Raw genomic sequence first — 19,807 nt, 5'->3', positions numbered from 1 at the left:
CTAGCAGTGCTATTGCAGGAATTAGAGGGCAGTAAATGGGATATAATAGGGCTCAGTGAAGTTAGGAGGCCAAAAGAAGCATATACAGTGCTAAATAGCGGGCACGTCCTGTGCTACCGGGGCTTAGCGGATAGAAGAGAACTAGGAGTCGGATTCCTGGTTAATAAGAATATAGCTGGTAACATACAGGAATTCTATAGTATTAACGAGAGGGTGGCAGGTCTTGTTGTGAAACTTAATAAGAGGTACAAAATGAAGATTGTACAGGTCTACGCCCCTACATCCAGTCATGATGACCAGGAAGTCGAAACCTTCTATGAAGACGTGGAATCGGCGGTGGGTAGAGTGAAAACTAAATACACTATACCAACGGGCGACTTTAATGCCAAGGTAGGCAAGAAGCAGGCTGGAGACAAGGCAGTGGGGGAATATGGCATAGGCACTAGGAATAGTAGGGGAGAGTTATTAGTAGAGTTTGCGGAACAGAATAATATGAGGATAATGAATACCTTCTTCCGCAAGCGGGATAGACGAAAGTGGACGTGGAGGAGCCCGAACGGCGAGACTAGAAATGAAATAGACTTCATACTCTGCGCTAACCCTGGCATCATACAAGATGTGGACGTGCTCGGCAAGGTACGCTGCAGTGACCACAGGATAGTAAGAACTCGAATTAGCCTAGACCTGAGGAGGGAACGGAAGAAACTGGTACATAAGAAGCCGATCAATGAGTTAGCGGTAAGAGGGAAAATAGAGGAATTCCAGATCAAGCTACAGAACAGGTATTCAGCTTTAACTCAGGAAGAGGACCTTAGTGTTGAAGCAATGAACGACAATCTTCTGGGCATCATTAAGGAGTGTGCAATGGAAGTCGGTGGTAACTCCGTTAGGCAGGATACCAGCAAACTATCCCAGGAGACGAAAGATCTGATCAAGAAACGCCAATGTATGAAAGCATCTAACCCTACAGCTATAATAGAACTGGCAGAACTTTCGAAGTTAATCAACAAGCGTAAGACAGCTGACATAAGGAAGTATAACATGGATAGAATTGAACATGCTCTCAGGAACGGAAGAAGCCTGAAAACAGTGAAGAAGAAACTAGGAATTGGCAAGAATCAGATGTATGCGTTAAGAGACAAAGCCGGCAATATCATTACTAATATGGATGAGATAGTTCAAGTGGCTGAGGAGTTCTATAGAGATTTATACAGTACCAGTGGCACCCACGACGATAATGGAAGGGATAATAGTCTAGAGGAATTCGAAATACCAAAGGTAACGCCGGAAGAAGTAAAGAAAGCCTTAGGAGATATGCAAAGGGGGAAGGCAGCTGGGGAGGATCAGGTAACAGCAGACTTGTTGAAGGATGGTGGACAGATTGTTCTAGAGAAACTGGCCACCCTGTATACGCAATGCCTCATGACCTCGAGCGTACCGGAATCTTGCAAGAACGCTAACATAATCCTAATCCATAAGAAAGGGGACGCCAAAGACTTGAAAAATTATAGACCGATCAGCTTACTGTCTGTTGCCTACAAAGTATTTACTAAGGTAATTGCAAATAGAATCAGGAACACCTTAGACTTCTGTCAACCAAAGGACCAGGCAGGATTCCGTAAAGGCTACTCAACAATAGACCATATTCACACTATCAATCAAGTGATAGAGAAATGTGCAGAATATAAGCAACCGTTATATATAGCTTTCATTGATTACGAGAAAGCGTTTGATTCAGTCGAAACCTCAGCAGTCATGGAGGCATTACGGAATCAGGGTGTAGATGAGCCGAATGTAAAAATACTGGAAGATATCTATAGCGGCTCCACAGCCACCGTAGTCCTCCATAAAGCAAGCAACAAAATCCCAATAAAGAAAGGCGTCAGGCAGGGAGATACGATATCTCCAATGCTATTCACAGCGTGTTTACAGGAGGTATTCAGAGACCTGGATTGGGAAGAATTGGGGATAAAAGTTAATGGAGAATACCTTAGTAACTTGCGATTCGCTGATGATATTGCCTTGCTTAGTAACTCAGGGGACCAATTGCAATGCATGCTCACTGACCTGGCGAGGCAAAGCAGAAGAGTGGGTCTAAAAATTAATATGCAGAAAACTAAAGTAATGCTTAACAGTCTCGGGGGAGAACAGCAATTTACAATAGGCAGCAAGGCACTGGAAGTCGTAAGGGAATACATCTACTTAGGGCAGGTAGTGACGGCGGATCCGGATCATGAGACGGAAATAATCAGAAGAATAAGAATGGGCTGGAGTGCGTTTGGCAGGCATTCCCAAATCATGAACAGCAGGTTGCCGTTATCCCTCAAAAGAAAAGTATATAATAGCTGTGTCTTACCAGTACTCACCTACGGGGCAGAAACCTGGAGGCTTACGAAAAGGGTTCTACTCAAATTAAGGACGACACAACGAGCTATGGAAAGAAGAATGATAGGTGTAACGTTAAGGGATAAGAAAAGGGCAGATTGGGTGAGGGAACAAACACGAGTTAATGACATCTTAGTTGAAATCAAGAAAAAGAAATGGGCATGGGCAGGACATGTAATGAGGAGGGAAGATAACCGATGGTCATTGAGGGTTACGGACTGGATCCCAAGGGAAGGGAAGCGTAGCAGGGGGCGGCAGAAAGTTAGGTGGGCGGATGAGATTAAGAAGTATGCAGGGACGGCATGGCCACAATTAGTACATGACCGGGGTAGTTGGAGAAGTATGGGAGAGGCCTTTGCCCTGCAGTGGGCGTAACCAGGCTGATGATGATACGTGGGCCCATCCCGAAGTAAGTGCAATGCTGGGCCGACCCGCGGCGGAGATGAAGCGGGCGTTAAGCACTCCCCATACGTGGGCCGATCCCGAAGTAAGTGCAATGCTGGGCCGACCCGCGGCGGAGATGAAGCGGGCGTTAAGCACTCCCCATACGTGGGCCGATCCAGAAGTAAGTACAATGCCGGGCCGACCCACGGTGGAGGTGAAGCGGGCGTTAAGCACTCCCCATACGTGGGCCCATCCCGAAGTAAGTGCAATGCTGGGCCGACCCGCGGCGGAGATGAAGCGGGCGTTAAGCACTCCCCATACGTGGGCCGATCCAGAAGTAAGTACAATGCCGGGCCGACCCACGGTGGAGGTGAAGCGGGCGTTAAGCACTCCCCATACGAGGGCCCATCCCGAAGTAAGTGCAATGCCGGGCCGACCTGCGGTGGAGGTGAAGCGGGCGTTAAGCCCTCCCCATACGTGGGCGGATCCCGAAGTGCAATGCCGGGCCGACCCGCGGCGGAGGTGCAGTTCGCCTTTATGCGCCCACATACACAGCTGGTCACTGGTCATCCTTCTTCACAAAGTGGAAGGGCACTGATTTTATTTTTGTACGCGGAAGCTCGAAGAAGGTACACAGAAAGAAAGCGCGATGTCTGCAGAATAAATAACGAACAAGCCAGTATCCTGGAATAGCAGCCACGCGTGGCTGGCCACTTCGCGCTAACGGAAGGCAACTCGAGGGAAGGAAGTGATTCTGTGCTCGCTCAAAGAGGCGCGGCGGGAGCGTACCGAGTGCTGCAAGTCCGATTCGCACTTTTCACGGTCGAACGACTACGCTGGCAAGGGAACTGCAGAAATGCACGGGTGCGCGCGTGCAAGCGAATCCGATTCCTTAGCTGAGAGAAACGGTCAGTTTTATTATTTTTACTAGTGAAATTTTTCTCTGTATTTGGAGGAGAAGATGGCACGAACAATTTCTTTACTTCCCTCCCTTTTTTTTTTCGTATTGGGATGGTTTGTTAACTGGGCGTTAGCAGGCTCCTGAACAGGTGACCAATTCTCCCATAAACCTTTGATTACCAAGTCCTAGCTGTGCCCCTTCTAGCTGTTTGTGCTAACATCGCAAAGGAGGAGCCATACTTGCTCAGACCGCAGTTTCATCCGCTTCGCTTGCCGGAGACGAGCCGCGCTCGTCTACTCAGTTCGCGTTGTGAAGTTTAATTTCGGCACTTGCGTGGGGGATCCTGCAGTGCTTTCGGTTCCTTTCGTTTCGATACGTTCACATAATTACGCTGGAACATTAAGCCTGTGGTGAGGGAAAGCATCTTTTTCAGGTCCGATGCCTCTAATTCATATTTCGGGTAATTATGAGCGATAAACCGGACGTGTAAATGTATTTTGCAAATCCTGCAGTAATGCTCAATGATTTGCTGCCCTAAGAAAAAATATCGGCAAATTTTGTACAACTTTTCACGAAAGAATGTGGGAGTTAAGTAGATAAACTGCCAGTCTATCAGTCAAAAAAAAAAAAAAAAAGAAAACGGCCTCGACGACAACAAGGACATCAAATGGAAGTTTTGGCAACGATGATAACAAATCCTCTAAATGACACCATAAGCCCCCGCCACACTAGCTGAAAAACGCGCGTGGCAGCTTATTCTTGCCGCCGCAGGGATCGGTCCTGGACCAATTTTTCGCGGCTTACTGTGCCGCAGACAGAGGCGACCAATCAGAGCGGCCCCTTCAGTGACGTGCGCGCGGGAAATTGGTTGCCATGCCGACCCGCCCAACCGCTCGATTGGCACTCGCGTCTGCTCCCGTCAGCTCTCGTTCGCGCCTGTTTAGGTTGGCTTGCTTTGGGATTGTTTCTAAAATAATGAGTCCAACCGCACACGTCCTGATGGAAAGGTTTTTGGACAGTGAGCGAATATCCGATGTTGTGCGACAAGACGGACATACCTAAATACAAGTACACGGAGGCCACTCCCAGTACCTCCTTTTAAGCTCGTCTTTTGAACGCGACGACGCCATGACAGCAGGGAGCATACCAGCATGCTTACACTCACAGTGGCAAAGGCGTTGTAAACGTAAACACAGCGCCAAGCTATCAGCAGACGAAGTAAAAATGTGCACGAAATATATCGCCGTCACGCAGCGAAAAAGAGAGGAGGACAGATTTTCACGTCCACACCGGCCGGCGACGCACCGCCAGGCGGTGTGGACCCCCTGCCTCGACAGCATTTTACCGATGCACCGCGTGCGTTTTCCCGAGCGTTACTGGTATATTTTTATGGTGTGGGCAGAGGCTTTCTTTTTATTATTTGACGCCTCAAAATAACGAATGTGTAAGCTCCCTTTAGTTGGTCCCTATAAAGTGAGCATATACAGTAACTATAGTTTTTCCTCCCGTGTGGATGTGTTTTAGAAGAGGAAAAAAAAATATTTTTGTTGCAGAAGTAACTGAAGTTTGTTTGCTTTCTTACTTCGATAGCACGTCGGCCACATCTCTTTTGCCAGAGTGAAGTTACACCGAACGGTGTCGCAGGAGATCTTTGGTATGTTTGTTTATGAGGAGTGCGAGAGCTTAGAGCAAATAATAGAATATTTGCCGTGCTCGGCTACTAACGGTTTTTTTTTTGCAATGTGTCGGGAATGATACTGGGTGATCAATTTGGAATTGAGGATACCGTTTGAGAATTGGACAAGTAGGTTACAAGCATCGATGTTGCCCTTAAAGATCCGTCCGAGAATACTTATTCCGTCAAGCTCATCTGCAACAAGTTCACTGCTTTCACAACTTTGCTCCTTGCCACCACTAAATCGTGTGTCCTGACTGGCGGGTGTTCTGCCCCGTCTTTCTTAACTCGCGCCTCCAAGATACCAGCAAGTGCTTCTGCCATGCTGCACACTTCCGCATATTTCTTATCAAGCACTTCCAGTTCACGAGAGGCAGCCTGCGGTCGCCGTCAAGTGGGCTTGAGTGGTTTCTGTTTACTGTTGTCTCAAAGCTCTTGAAGATAACCCGCACGAAGTGCTAGCGCATGTGGTGGAACGATAGCTCAGTGGTTACAACGTCCGGTGTTTTGTTTACCTGGGTTTTCCACAGGCGTAGTCTTTAGAATATCGTCTGCGGGTTCAAAATATTCGAATTTCCTTTGGGTGACAGCTGCGTATCGTGAGGTCAGAGGAATGCTAACTCCTTAAACTGTATTGTAGGCTGAGCATTTCCCGACCGAAGCATCTGTATCTTTGGGAAGGGATGCTTATGCTCATGCGCTTGAAAAACTTTCATGGCTACTGTATTGAGCGAGGGATGGTGACACCTATACCCTGTGGCACGCGGGATCCGTAACATATAGGACGAGGCAGATACAGGCTGTAGGAGAAAACCACGATTATTTTCTGCGATAAGCCGAAATTACCTAGCAGGCACCATAATCTGAAGACTCGTCTCTGTACGACGTTACAGCTCTGAGTCGTGATACCTTCGATTTATTGCTTTTGAACTTCTGCTTGCTATCGTTCGTAGATTGTACTTATTTAGTTGAGTAACTACTGCCAGAAAACTAAAGAACCATCTCGAGCGAGGGAGAGAGGAATAGGTATCTACTAATGGACATGTTGGCTTTTCAATGGAATCGGCTACATCAAAGCTTTTACACTTTCAAAGAAAGGCATCTATACTAGCTCTGAAATAAATCACGTGTGGGAGACAAAAATCATGTAAAAATCAAACGAACACACGCTATGCTCTCAGAGTCCGATTGCAGAGAGGTACACGGACACTAAGCACACAATTTCAGGTACACGAACCGATACAGTGTGCGTGGCCTACTGTACGTACACTGTGGCGAAGGTGCAGTCTTTCTTTATGCCAGGGTGCTCTCACGCATGCAAAACGCTGTGCGCGTACGTAGAAGTGAATGCAAGACCTGAGGCAGGATGCGCCAGGATAAATTCGGAAGGGAAGTTGGTGGGATGACGGTGCGCTTACCTTGAGCTCGCCAACGCCGAGGTGCTCGTTGCAGGCGAAGAGCACCACTTCTACGGCGGCCATGACGACCAGCTGCAGGGGGCTCGTCTTGCCCAGCACCGCGCCGAACGAGATGAGCACGCTGGCTGCCGCGAATTCAGCGCCCACCAGACTGCGTCGCACGTAAGTAAGTGGTTAGATTGAGCGCACTGCGAGTCTATATACATCCTGTGGCAGCCTGAGGATGGCTATTATAGACCCTGTCTACGAAACATACAGGACGAGGCGGGTACAAGCTGTAGGAGAAAACCGCCAATGTTTTCTGCGATAAGATGACATTATCTAGCACGCATCATAATTCGAAGACCCGCTTGTGTGTGTGTCCCTTAATGCGTCCGTGTGAAAAATGTTTCCGCGCTGAAACACTATACCAAAGCTGTCGCTGAGAGTCTCAAAGGGCTTATGTCTAAGCCTTCAACTTGCTGCATGTAACCCCGTAATGGACAAACGCAGTTCCACGTCAACGAAAATCAAAACAAATTGTGAAGCTTTGTTTTTGGCCTCGGAGAGTACGTTTGTACAAAAGAGAAATACAGGCCAATGAAATGTTAATCTACTCATAACCTTAGTACTGTAATTGTTAGTAATTGTTTGTGGAAGTATCCACAACAGAAAACTGGACCCAGCGTATAAAAATTGCCAGTATAGGCCCCGCGTTAAGTTTCCCATGCTTAAACTAGAACTTTGAGGGATGGAAACAGCGCAAAATGTATGATAAGTTGGGCGTTACAGGCTTAAGATGCGTGTCCCACGATGCACACCTCGATTTTACAATATTGCACGTCTTTTTTTTTATTACAGAAGTGACAGAGGAAAAAAAAACAGTGAGAGGAGAGGCTACCCTGGGAAGTAATTTGGTTTTCTACCCTACACAGAGGAATAATTTTGAAAAGCTGAAGAAAAGATCGAAGAAACAGGAGAGTTGCTGCTAGCGTGGGATGACAGCCTTTCAAATAAAGGCTGTCGCTTTTTTTTTTCTTTCTAAAGGGAGCAGGGCTTGAAAAGCCTGTTGGGTAGATAGATGTCTGCCGGACCAGGAACCTGGCACTATATAGCCAAAAGTAAGAAATGAAAGAACATAACTCTTAATGTATATAGTGGACAGGAAGCTAGCTATGGTTGTTGCTACGTTCAAGTAAGTTGAGGCCTTGCCTTTCCCACTACTCGATTGCTATTTCCTTTACAGAATTGCTACTGCCCCTCCTCCCACGTCTCCACTAGAAAAAAAAATAGATAGGAAACGAACAAGATACGAGATGTTTCTCAGGTAAAATTTTTTACGAGCTTTAACAAGTACCTACTATAGTTCAAAGAACCCCTTACCTGACAAGTAGTTCCTCGCAGCTCCTTTGATAACTACTTAATGCCGTTCTTCTAACTGTATAATGATTCTTTTTCCAATGAAGGTACAAAAAAAAGAATAGTTGAAACAAAAAGGGTGAACAGATTGTTTTTCTACCACACTGTACACTGTATTTACATTCATTAGCTGAAGCACGTGTATGCTGACATAACCGCAAAAAAAAAAAAAAAATGGTTAGTGTTGACATGAACTTCGGGAGAGTGTCCTATCTCTCCAACGTCTCCCCTGCGTTTAATGGTGCCAAATATTATTACTATCAAGTTTGTAGACACCAAAAAGACATTAGGCAAGAAGGAAAAGTAAGAAGCTGGCCACTGCCCTTGGAAGGAGCGCAACCCATTCTTGCTCTTCAATTACCGTGCAGCCCCTGAATGTTCAGGGTGCTTGTGTATCTGTTTTTCATTTCTCTCACTCTCCTTCTTTTATTGCTCGGGATCAATACACCTGTAGTAGCGTGCCGTAGGCTACTTCCCGCAGCGTTTATTAAGAGCGTTTTTTTTTTCTCTCTCCAAAGGAACAAAGCTATACTCGCGGACAACTTTCTGTGGCAATGAAGGGAAAGCTACGGGCGCGTGGCTGCTGCACATGTGTTACTGCGCCAAGTAGTCCGGCAGCGTTTAACAGTGCTTTTGGTTGCTCGGAACAGACGATGAATCGACGCAGCTTCCACGTGCGACGGTTTCGCGGTTCCCCAGACCCGGAAGGGAAAAGCCGCGAAATAAGTAAATCTTTGCACTCAGTGGTGTGTTCTGCCTCATTGAACTGTTACTAATAGGGTGCTTATGTTTTGTCTTCCCCAGCCTAAACTAAAGTGGATTAAAACACGGAACTCTTTTCAGAAGCGCTCTCACTTGTGCGCGCTTTGCCTGCGTAGCTTTCCCTTCATAGCCACAGAAAGTTGTCCGCGACTATAGAGCACTCATTTCTCTATTCCACTGTCGACACGAGTTCAAGGTTCAGCTTACTTTCAAAGTGATTTTCGCTGCCAGTGCTGTGTAATGAGAAAATTCCATCTTTAGATGCCCAGGGTGCCCCGTCGTTGGGGTTGGCGGTTCAAGAAAAGGTCTGACGAGTCTCGAGGGGGATGGCATCGTCACACGAAAGGTCTCGTGGCCCCGTGGTTGACCCATGCGCGCTCCGGTTGCGTCGCTTAGCGCAGCTAACGATGCCCGGTGATCGATGGCTGCGCGATATTTCGATCGGCAAGCCTCGCGTCGCGGCTGTACCGGTCAGTCTCGCCGACCCAAGCACAAGCGCGTCCGAGGACTTTGGTCAAATTCGAGGGACAAATCAATTGTAAACCGCCAATCGTGGACGACGATCCATAAGGTTTGCAATAGGGCGTCGGAAGCCTCCCCGTAATTTGCCGTTCCTAAGCATGCGCTCCCTGTTTTCTGCCCCGTCGTTTGCCTTTTTGCTCGGTGGCCCTAAAATTCAGGGCTAATGTAAAGTAATTAAGATATGATTAAATGACAGATTAGCAGAGATGTCCTGATACACTTTGGCATGGAAAATTTACAAGATTACATTTTGGTGTTCAGCGTCCAGAAACTGATAGGCGGGCTACAACTTATGAGGGCCGCCGTATAGCGGAGGGCTCTCGGTTTCTTTCTCCCTTTCTCTCTCTCTTTTTACCCACCTGATGTTATTTAACCTACACATAAACTTAAGTATACGCGAGCATTCTTGCATTTTGTCCCTCATCGATATGCAGCCGCCGCGACGCGGATTCGAACACGCGATCTCTGGCCCAGCAGCAGAACTAAAAAAAAAAAATCATGGAGTTTTACGTGCCAAAACCACTTTATGATTATGAGGCACACCGTAGTGGGGGACTCCGGAAATTTCGACCGCCTGGGTTATCTAACGTGCATCTAAATCTAAGTACACGGGTGTCTTCGCATTTTGCCCCCATCCAAATGCGGCCGCCGCGGCCAGGATTCGATCCCGCGACCTCGTATTTAGCAGTCTAACACCATACAGCAGCAGAACTGCATAGCCGCGCTGATGAAAATAAAAATGAGCTGATAGCGATAAAAAAAATGGTGCTTATCTCGATACGGGCGTTTGACTGGGATTTGAGAGCAAGTAGTGGAGGCTTACTCTAAGGCGCCGCTACCATGCTTGGATTTGTCTCGAACATATTTGGTGAGGAATCTTCCATGCAAATCGCGTGGAAGATTCTAGCTATTATACTTTGTCTTAACGGTCCACAAAACAACTTGCGAAGCCCCTAACTTTCATAGAGCAATGTGAAAGTTCTTTGTGGTCTTGCTGCCGTCTAGATCATGAGCAATGATTTTCCAAATACCGATAGTAGAAACGAGCAGACTATGGCGTCCTTGGGTAGATTCACCGTGGTGGATATCGAAGACCCTTTGTGGCATGCGGTCTTGCGAAATACGAGGCAGCACAAGTCGTTGCACTGAGACTCGACTCATCGGTTCTGACAAGCGTTCACCGGGATAGTCAATGGATTTACCGTAAGTGACTTTTCGCTTCTTTTATATAAGCTGTCGTAGATACCAAACAAATGTCGTTCGTGGGATTTCTTCTGTACCACAGATTTGATATATCGTTCACGTATTGGGAGATCAATGCTTGCCTTTGTCGCGGCCTTACTTGCGTTCTCTTGGCATGACGTTTGGTTTTCCCGATCCATGCTATGCTGCTCCTTTTTTTTTTCCAATGAGGTACGCCATCAACTGCTACAACGCAGGCATCATCGCATATAAAAAGAACGCATCATTAATACTACTCACTGCTCGAATCCTTACTGATCCAAGAGGAGCATCACCCGGGCAGAAAGCACTGTCAAAAGCGTTTCAATACGAGCATGTTATAGGGCGTAGTTATGTCATTTTCGTATACTTTGCGACCTCCGTTGAGAGCCTGGAAGAAATAACCACCTTATATGTAGCCTGGTGTTTATTGTAGCGTCGAGAGGAGGTGGGTGTTTCTTATCTGTACGCACTATCTACGTTTTCCCTCTATATATATGTTTCCATTTCTAGTGTTAAGGGTCACAAATCTAAATCGAAAGGTTCTTCTCCTTTCTTATCTGTACGCACTATTTACGTTTTCCCTCTATATATATGTTTCCATTTCTAGTGTTAAGGGTCACAAATCTAAATCGAAAGGTTCTTCTCCTTTCTTATCTGTACGCACTATCTACGTTTTCCCTATATATATATGTTTCCATTTCTAGTGTTAAGGGTCACAAATCTAAATCGAAAGGTTCTTCTCCATGCAACGTTTCACTTTCTACAATAAAAACGCTTCTACTCTAGGACAAATATAAAGAAGAAGTATCTGTGCATATGATGCTAACAAGCTGACTAAGCGGGTTGTAGCAGGGTGTTAAGTTTTTCGAGACATACACCGACAATATGCCGTCATTAGTGGCGCCCGTCTACGACCGTGCCACTTTATTTTCTAAAAAGAAAGTCCACAAGTTACGTGGAACCTTCCGTACGACCGTACTATTTAAGTATTCCAAAATAACCTCTATAGCATGAGGTTATGCCGGCATGTTAAATTATTAACATGTGCCGGGCACATCGTTGACACTAACTGTTGAATTGTTTTGCTACATGCGCAGGTGTATAGCTTGCGAGTGTGACATATACGTCTTGTGGCTTCTGCGAGACACTTCAGCACCTTATATTTGAGTGTCCCGCTTTCAGTGCGTGGCGCATGTCGCTAGCGAGAAACTATCATCTCGTTGGCCTGCGGTGTGCGACACTCGACGAATGTTTATAGCCCAGTGGTTGTGCGCCTAAACGTGATCAGGCTTATCGCGCTCTACCTACTTTTCTAGAGTCAACTAACTTAGGTTCACGTTTGTAGCGTCGAAACTATTCTATTCAACATTCTGTAGCAGCGTGACCTTCACTAACCGGCCCCTACTGTGTGTGATCTGTCCTGTGTTCTACTTTAGTCTTTAGATTTGCCCTGTTGCTCTTCCTTTCCTCTTTCCTCCCCTCCTTCCTATCTTCCATTTCTGTGTTGCTGTCACCTCCCTTCAGAATAGTAGGCCGGCGTTGTGCCCCTTCCAGTGGCAGTTGCCAGCCTGCTCCTCGCTTTCCCTTTCCTGTTAATTGTGTATATGTGTTCACAACAAATAACAATAATGTCTCTCGGCTATGAACTACTGTGTACGTAAGTAAGTCGCGCACTGCACAAAGCGTGTACATTACAGATTGTACACATCGCTCACGCTCACTGCAGGGATGGAAGCGGCCAAGGAAGCTTTGGAGCAGCTCTAGGGGCAGCAAATTTTGCACTGTGGAGCAGGTTTGAAGCATGAAATGTCTGTTTTGGAGCAGATTGGTAAATGTCAATATGAGTGAAATACAGGCATACGATGAAAAAATGTCCTTTCCTTATTCAACTTTGCAGAACAGTATTATGTTACGGCACATCAGTTCCTGCGGAAGCCTGCAAGGCGGGGAAAATTCATGACAGGGAAAAATTGTCATCCACATGTCTGTAGCATGAAGCTACAAGGAAGACCATACAGGTTTCCCAGAAGCCACCACACAGGATGTGCCAACTAAATTTGGCCAATAAAAAAATAACAGAGGGTTTCCCGTTCATAGGCTTGTGTTATGCCAGTCTTCTTTCCTTCTCAAGCAATTAAAATTTAATTTTAATGAACTAACATTTATTACTTTACTTACTCAATAAGGTGCCAATGAAAAGGTTGTGGAATAGGTCAAGAAATGACCGATAACAACGTATATAGCCTAAGCCTCATGTGGTCCTTATTTTTCCGCCCCCAACCCCCCTAAAAAGATCACAAAAAACGCAAGGAAAAGCCTAAGAATTTTTTAAAAATTCAGGCCACAACGCGTGCCCGCACCAGTAATATATGTGGTCTCAGACGTAAAGGTCATCAGTGCATTGTGCATATTTCGAACGTGCAAAACTGAGTCACAGTCTTGTGAGTGAGTGAGTGAGTGAGTGAGTGAGTGAGTGAGTGAGTGAGTGAGTGAGTGAGTGAGTGAGTGAGTGAGTGAGTGAGTGAGACTACTTTACCCAGTCCACAATAGACGCGAGTAAACTCAACGTCAACTGGCTAGGCCCACTCGGGTCACGGTCTTGTAACAGTTCGGAAAGCGAACCGTTACGAGATCGCGCTACTTCGCGTGTGATAGGGAGCGAAGCTGCGTGCCGAAAAACTGATGAAGCGGGGAGAAAGAAGTGCGGCCGCTCGTTCCCATACCATTGTTTGACGAGGTTTGCGTAAAGATTGGTGCGATCTTTGGTGCGCAGAAGCGTCGTCAGGGTCACAGCATTTTTTTTCTTTGTTCTTTTTCATTTACTTTACATTTACTTTACTTTTTCATTTCTTTTTCTTTACTTTCTTTCTCGTTAAAGAAGAAAGGTCTTCACGAATCCCAGTCTTTTGCTTTTTAATGCCGTTATCGGTCATTCGTCAACCTCATCCACAACTTCTTTATTGACATCCCATCGATTAGGTAACTTTATAAATTCAGCTAATTAAACGCATTGGTGCACAGTGAACGAGAACTATTCACATTGGCCATCATGAACAACACCCACCAAGGTGCAGTGAACGCCATTCTCGTAGTTCCCTCTGGTAATTTTTAATTCTCGGCGACCTCCAGTCAAGATAGCAGAATACTGCAGAATAAATGTAAAGTGACGTACTGGTCATTTCACGTTTGCCAGTATTTCACATCGCTTTCCGAGAAAATACTTTAAGATCCTTTCATACATTTATTCATCCCCTTAAGCTTTTTTATATGTATAACTGAGTTTACGTCATTCATTACACTGCATTTGCCATTTGTATGTATTGACAGTTCTTTTTTATGCACTGTAGGTTTGTATACGGACAATTTGTTCTCGTTAATTTAATTTTTCTATGTTGTATTTTCGCTATTGTGTTTGTTTCTTTTAGTTAACTTGCTCTTCTTTAATACATCTCTCCATTGCTCTTATTAACCGAGGATCCCGTTGCAGTCTTTGACTTTGGGTCCCTCGTCTGCATATTTTCTCTCACCCATTCGTTGTATTTAAAAAATAATAAACTGAAACTGAAACTGAACAAAGGGATAAAGAAATGTTCACTGGCTTTCCGGACTGCGTCATTGAGCAACATTTTGAATAAGTTCAATTATTCTGGATTATTCGCGGTTTCGCTACAGGAGCCACAAAGCCAGTGTAAAATGACCGCCGATATTTCGTGCGCCAAACATTGGTTTAATAAAATTCTTGCGCTCGGTCTGGGCAAGTCGCATCGTGAACATCGTTGCCACGAATGCTATTTGGAAGGTTTGCGGTTTCGCTGAACGTTTAATTTCGACCACAGTTTGGCCGCTGAGGTTGACCAAAAATGGAACCTTACACCCTCGGCTTGTGTTCTGAGGTGGCAAGATCCTGATTTTGACTGGTGTGGCCTGGCATACAATAGTGTAGCCTGAGTGCAAATGTGAGTGACGATTGCCTTTGCCATTGGTTACTTGTGACCAAGAAGCTTCACGAAAGGAAGCAGATCCTTTGTCGGCGTGCCGCACTATCGTACTAATAAGCGGACGTGGTGCACGGGTGAAATAGATTTATAACGTCACACGCGCGGAGTTCGTCCTTAAGTGAGGCAGATGTATCAATAGGGCGCAATATCGAGTGCTAAAATGTGTAACGAAACTGATGAACTACACACTAAGGAGACCGCACGACCTTATTCATTCAGCGAGGCTTTCCTTCCCTACCACCCGATGAAATGAGCGCCAATTCAAATGATGTTTAGCTGGTGCACATATACGCAAATGCGTAACACTTTTATAAAACCTTCGTAATGCCTTGTATAGCACAAAGCGGTTTTCATTTTCATTTATGGCCTACTTACAATTATGCCACCAAACGAACCCACACTCCGAAGGCGCCGACGCTGAAACGGATTGCTTAGGTTTGGATTGAAGGGCTAAGCGCAAGCCAACGCACGTCTATGGGCTTATATGGGCTGTGTGGTTGCCACTGAACAAGCACATCCTGCTAAATTTGGCAATTTCGTTCGAAATGATTGTTTTGGCGCAGGTTGGTGCAGCTCGATGGCTCGGCGCAAGAGGGCGCATTTGGCGCAGCACTTCCATTCCTGTCACTGTAGTAACTCACCGTCAGTTATATCGAGACGAATGGGGATATCTCCCCATCTCCCCATCTCCCCATCTCCCATCTCCCCAGATATCTCCCCAGTAAGCCAGAGGCATGCACTTGCAGCCGACCATGGCCATTCTTACACAAGCAAAATTGTCATTTCTCTCTCAGCATAGTAACGTGTCTTCACGTTCAGTGAGATCGTCCTCAACCATGCAGGTTTGGCTTATACCTGAGCACGTCGACGAGGATCCATCCTTTTCGGGCGTGCCAGACGCCGCGCACGATCGCCGCCCACTGGATGCTGAGCGCGGCGATGAGCAGCGTGAAGCCCACGGCACCGTAGCCGTAGCGCTTGAGAAACGTCATCAAGAATCCGAAGCCGACGAACAGCATGACGTTCACGTCCTGGAACACTGCACACCGGATACAAGCAAGCAGCAAGCGCGTGAATGAGCGGTACACGACCGAATGCCGGCGCACACGTGTCTGTGGCCGAGATGGGTCTTCAATAACGTTAAATAAGAGATGCAATGATACTATGGAAAAGCGTATTTGAGTTCTTGGGCCCTATAACGCAAAACTATTCCAATATGTTTTTATTCCAATCTCCTGACGTCAAATTTACGTAACCGCCCATGCAAGCATCGGGCGTTCACCCGCAGGGTTGTCTGAACAGATCAATCAAACGCTCTCCACGTTCATAGGAGGTCACTTTTGTTTGCTTTAAAAACGAATAACATTGCCTACACTTAGCGGCTTGTCTTATCTAATTGGCTGACAAGAGGCGAGGAGCGCTCTCAAGTGGAGAGCAATTCGATGGGGCTTAGCGAGTGCACTGAAAATCGATAACTGGATGAACAGGGTGGTGATTGGTCCGCTTTCCCTTATTTAGCTTGCGATGGCTGGTCGAAGATCGCGGCGGCATGCAACGGGAGCTTAGGAATGCTGCTAAAACGGATCCTCAGCAAAGAAGAGTTGGCAGAACGAGGTCGTAAACGTGCTGAAAGTGCTCGAAAACGTTACACGGCCACGCAGAACGTTTTATTATATACGAAAATAAACCGATGCTCTCCGGCAGGTGCGAGTAGCCAGTGCCTGAACGATCGGCGGCAACCATATTTTATTCCTTTCGTAACGGGGCAGCCTGCGTCTATTCAGAAGAAAATTCAGTTTTGTTCGGTATATTAATGCTTCTTTAACGCATACACGTTACTTTGATGTGGTGAGTTTTTGCGGTTTTGTGACGTCGCGTGACAGGCAGGTGAAGTGAGTGCAGCCCGAAAACTTTTGACCAATAGCCGAGGGGTAATGGCGAAAAGGCGTCGAATCAGAAATGACTAATTTTCTTTTGTTCGGTCAATTCATGATAATCAGTGTGTACACGTCATATCAGATGGGGATCGCTATCGCGGTTTTCGTGACCTCGCGTGACAGACAGGCGAAGTGGGGGTGGTTCAAAAAAGTTTTTGACCATTCGCGGAGGGCTGATTGCAGAATTGGAATAGACTAGTTTGAAATAGCTTTACGTTATAGCGCCCCTTCTTCATGATTAGCCGGGCAGTACTTCTTTAGCCGAAGTTAACAAGTTATCTGAGAGGCATGGTTAGAGGACAGTCGGAAAAGTTCCACGTCGTTGCTGTTATAGCATGCAACTTCAGTGTTCGTACACTATCGTCATCCAAAAAGTATGATGTTGCAACAACATCCACGGAGGGAACCTAAGGATGACCTTTCCCTGCTACTACCTCTGCTGTGACCCATCCGACGCCATTGTATAACGTGCCTCACCTACGTGAGCACGGCGTCATCAGTGCTGCGCCCGTCAACCAAAAGGGCGACCCTACTTATGCAGCTCGGTGTAACCCCGTTATGAGCCTACCACGCTGTCCAAGTTCACGTTTAGAGTATTGCTCTGGTGTTCAAGCTCGTTTGCGCCGCGCCATGGGCTCGACTCCAGAAAGCCGATGCTGCGCAGGGTTAAGGTGTGCGCACAATAATTCATATGCTTAGATGCCTGTGAATAAAATTATTCAAACGCTTCCCGTCAACACTTCTAGTGCTGAACCTCGCCCGCCTGTCAGTATGAATAAAATTATTCAAACGCTTCCCTTCAATACTTCTAGTGTTGAACCTCGCCCGCCTGTCAGTGGGCTAGCATAAGCGTTCAGTACTGCTGGGAACTTAATTTCGCGAGTGTTCGCGTTGAGTTGGGTGATTACTATTAATATTCACTTTGCGAGCACACTTTTAGTGAAGAAGTTCGAAGCGTGCAATGGAAAATTACATCAGTGTTTTCTGAGAAACCCAATTAGTTATTTTTAAATTTTAGATGTATAAAAATTCAAAGGTAAGTTACGTTCAATGCCAAATTCATTACTCAAGCAATAATAAAAAGAAAAAGCAAGCGAGAAATATCAACGAGCACTATGCACATACGAATGAGTCACAAGCACCCAAAAGGTGTCTGGCACCGGCACCGTGAGCACATTCCAGTAACTGCAGGATGGTCACCGATCACACAGAAATGAAAAACTACACGTAAGTCCTTCCACAAACACATATACAAGGACAACATGTCCATGACATCTAAACTAAAAAAAAGAAGAAAAGGGAGCACAATGTAGAGAGCACAGAAGACATGATCTGAGTTATAGGCAGTTCATAAGATTAGCCTCCACTAAAAGAAATCACGAAGGACACTTATGGCACGCTTCTGCTTATCAGGGCATGAATACGGTCCGCGAACTTTCTCATTGTGAAAGATGGGTCAAAGATGTTCAAACTAAGTTTCTATAAATTTTTGTTCACACGGCCATGAGGAATAACCCACGTTTGGTCATATTGAGGACATTATAGTATACTCCATAGAAGCGTCAGAGTTATTGCAGAAACTACAATGCGATTCTTTTGGTGTGACCCAAGAAGTGATGAGTGTAGGCCATGTCTAAGCGTAAACAATAGAGGAGCGTGTCGAACAAGTGGCAAATCTGGTTCGGCGAAAACCTCAAGAATGAATAAACTAACTTTGTACAGGAGTGAATTAAGGCATGGGGGTTTATAACATAAATACATTTCAATCTGCTTCTATTCCATTTCTGTGACTGTGACATTGCTCTGCCATCTCTTCTTTGCTGAGTATCCGTTTTAGGCGGTATTTTTTATCTTCCGTTGCATGCCGCCGCGATTTTCTGCCAGCCACCGCAAGCTAAGAAAAGGGAAGGTGACCAATCGCAGACGCCGGCACTGCCCTCCTCGTCCGGTTATCTACTTTCCCCGCTATAGATCGGAATTTCAGACCCACCGAAACCATCTTCACTTGTGCGCACTCTTCACACCTCTAGCCTCTTGTCAGCCAACCATATAAAAGAGAACCTGCTAAGACAGGTAATTTTATTTGCTTTCAAAGCAAATAAAAGGGAGCCTATAGGCGCTGAGAGCGTCTGATTGGGCTGGCAGGGTAGCAAATCGGAAACTCACCTCTAAGTTACCTCCCAGCCCTTGCGCTCTCTCTCTCTCTCTCTCTCTCTCTATTGATTGGGCTGTTCAAACAGCACTGCGGTTCACCACCCGAAGCTTGCGTCGGTGGTTACGTACATATGACGTCAGGAGATTGGAACAAAAGTGAAAACGGAATAGTTGAAAGTTATGCGGCCCATGGCCTGTTCGTCAAAACACAAACCTAACTAGCGTAATTTAGTATCATTTGACTTGAACCAGTGTGCGGACACTTCGATAAATTGCAGATGAGGCAGGATTTCGCAAGTTTCTTTCGGAATACCTCTCTAAAGGCGGACATAGATGTATGTGTCACAAAGAACCATTTTCCCTGGAAATCATCCAAAGCATAGCTCCTTTCTAAACCTCTCATGAGCTGCATCTTGCGCAGGCAGCTCCTTTTACTTGTGCGCTTGGCTGTCCACACACGCGAGGTCAAGTTTATTTGTCAGCTAAGCTGCGTGTTCGGGCGCATAGCGCACGAAACATTCTACATGGTGCTGCCAAGGCTGCGCTGGGCGCGTGCCTGCATTCGTTCGTGTAGGCCGTCGGCCACAGCCCGCGCACGTTACAAGTGAGCTCGTTTTCAACGCGCGTGCAGGAGCGGAACAAGACCTTCTACACAGGCATTCTTTTCGCCGCGACAGCGTAATCGCGCCGTGTCACGAAATCAACAATCGCTGGTCACTCCTGGCATCTTCGCTTGTTTTGAAGCCTCGCAGGTGGGACGTTCGGCTTGGCTGCAATTCCATGTTAAACCGTGAGAGGAAAGATTTTTCTGCGCGCTCCTAGCAGGAGGTGTCATCCACGAAAGGCTGAAATTGTCATCCATCCAGGGTAGGGAGAGCCTACAAAGAGAATCCATACGGGTTTCTCAGGGTGAAAGCAATTGACAGTTGAAGAAAATTTTATCCTGTTTCGGGAATCGAACTCGGGACCTCGTGCCTTTCCGTAGCGGCCGCTCTAACATCTGACCTAACCAGAAAGCTAGCAGATCGCAAAGCGAAGCCCAGTCGATC

General features: G+C 46.3%; 1 protein-coding gene across 1 annotated transcript in view; it reads right to left on the bottom strand.

Moving 5' to 3' along the window:
• The window catches only part of LOC142582698 (ammonium transporter Rh type A-like), a 74,256-nt gene that overhangs the window by 37,136 nt on the left and 17,313 nt on the right, over positions 1–19,807 (bottom strand). Inside the window, exons 3-4 of the mRNA XM_075692649.1 lie at positions 15,523–15,706; positions 6,764–6,914 (exon numbers count right to left, since the gene is read on the bottom strand). Coding sequence (XP_075548764.1) covers positions 6,764–6,914; positions 15,523–15,706 — 335 coding nt within the window. The remainder of the gene's footprint in view (positions 1–6,763; positions 6,915–15,522; positions 15,707–19,807) is intronic.

The sequence above is a fragment of the Dermacentor variabilis genome, chromosome 5 (assembly GCF_050947875.1).
Source record: "Dermacentor variabilis isolate Ectoservices chromosome 5, ASM5094787v1, whole genome shotgun sequence".
In the NCBI taxonomy this organism is placed as follows: domain Eukaryota; kingdom Metazoa; phylum Arthropoda; class Arachnida; order Ixodida; family Ixodidae; genus Dermacentor; species Dermacentor variabilis.
This window is presented reverse-complemented; position numbering and strand designations above follow the sequence as displayed.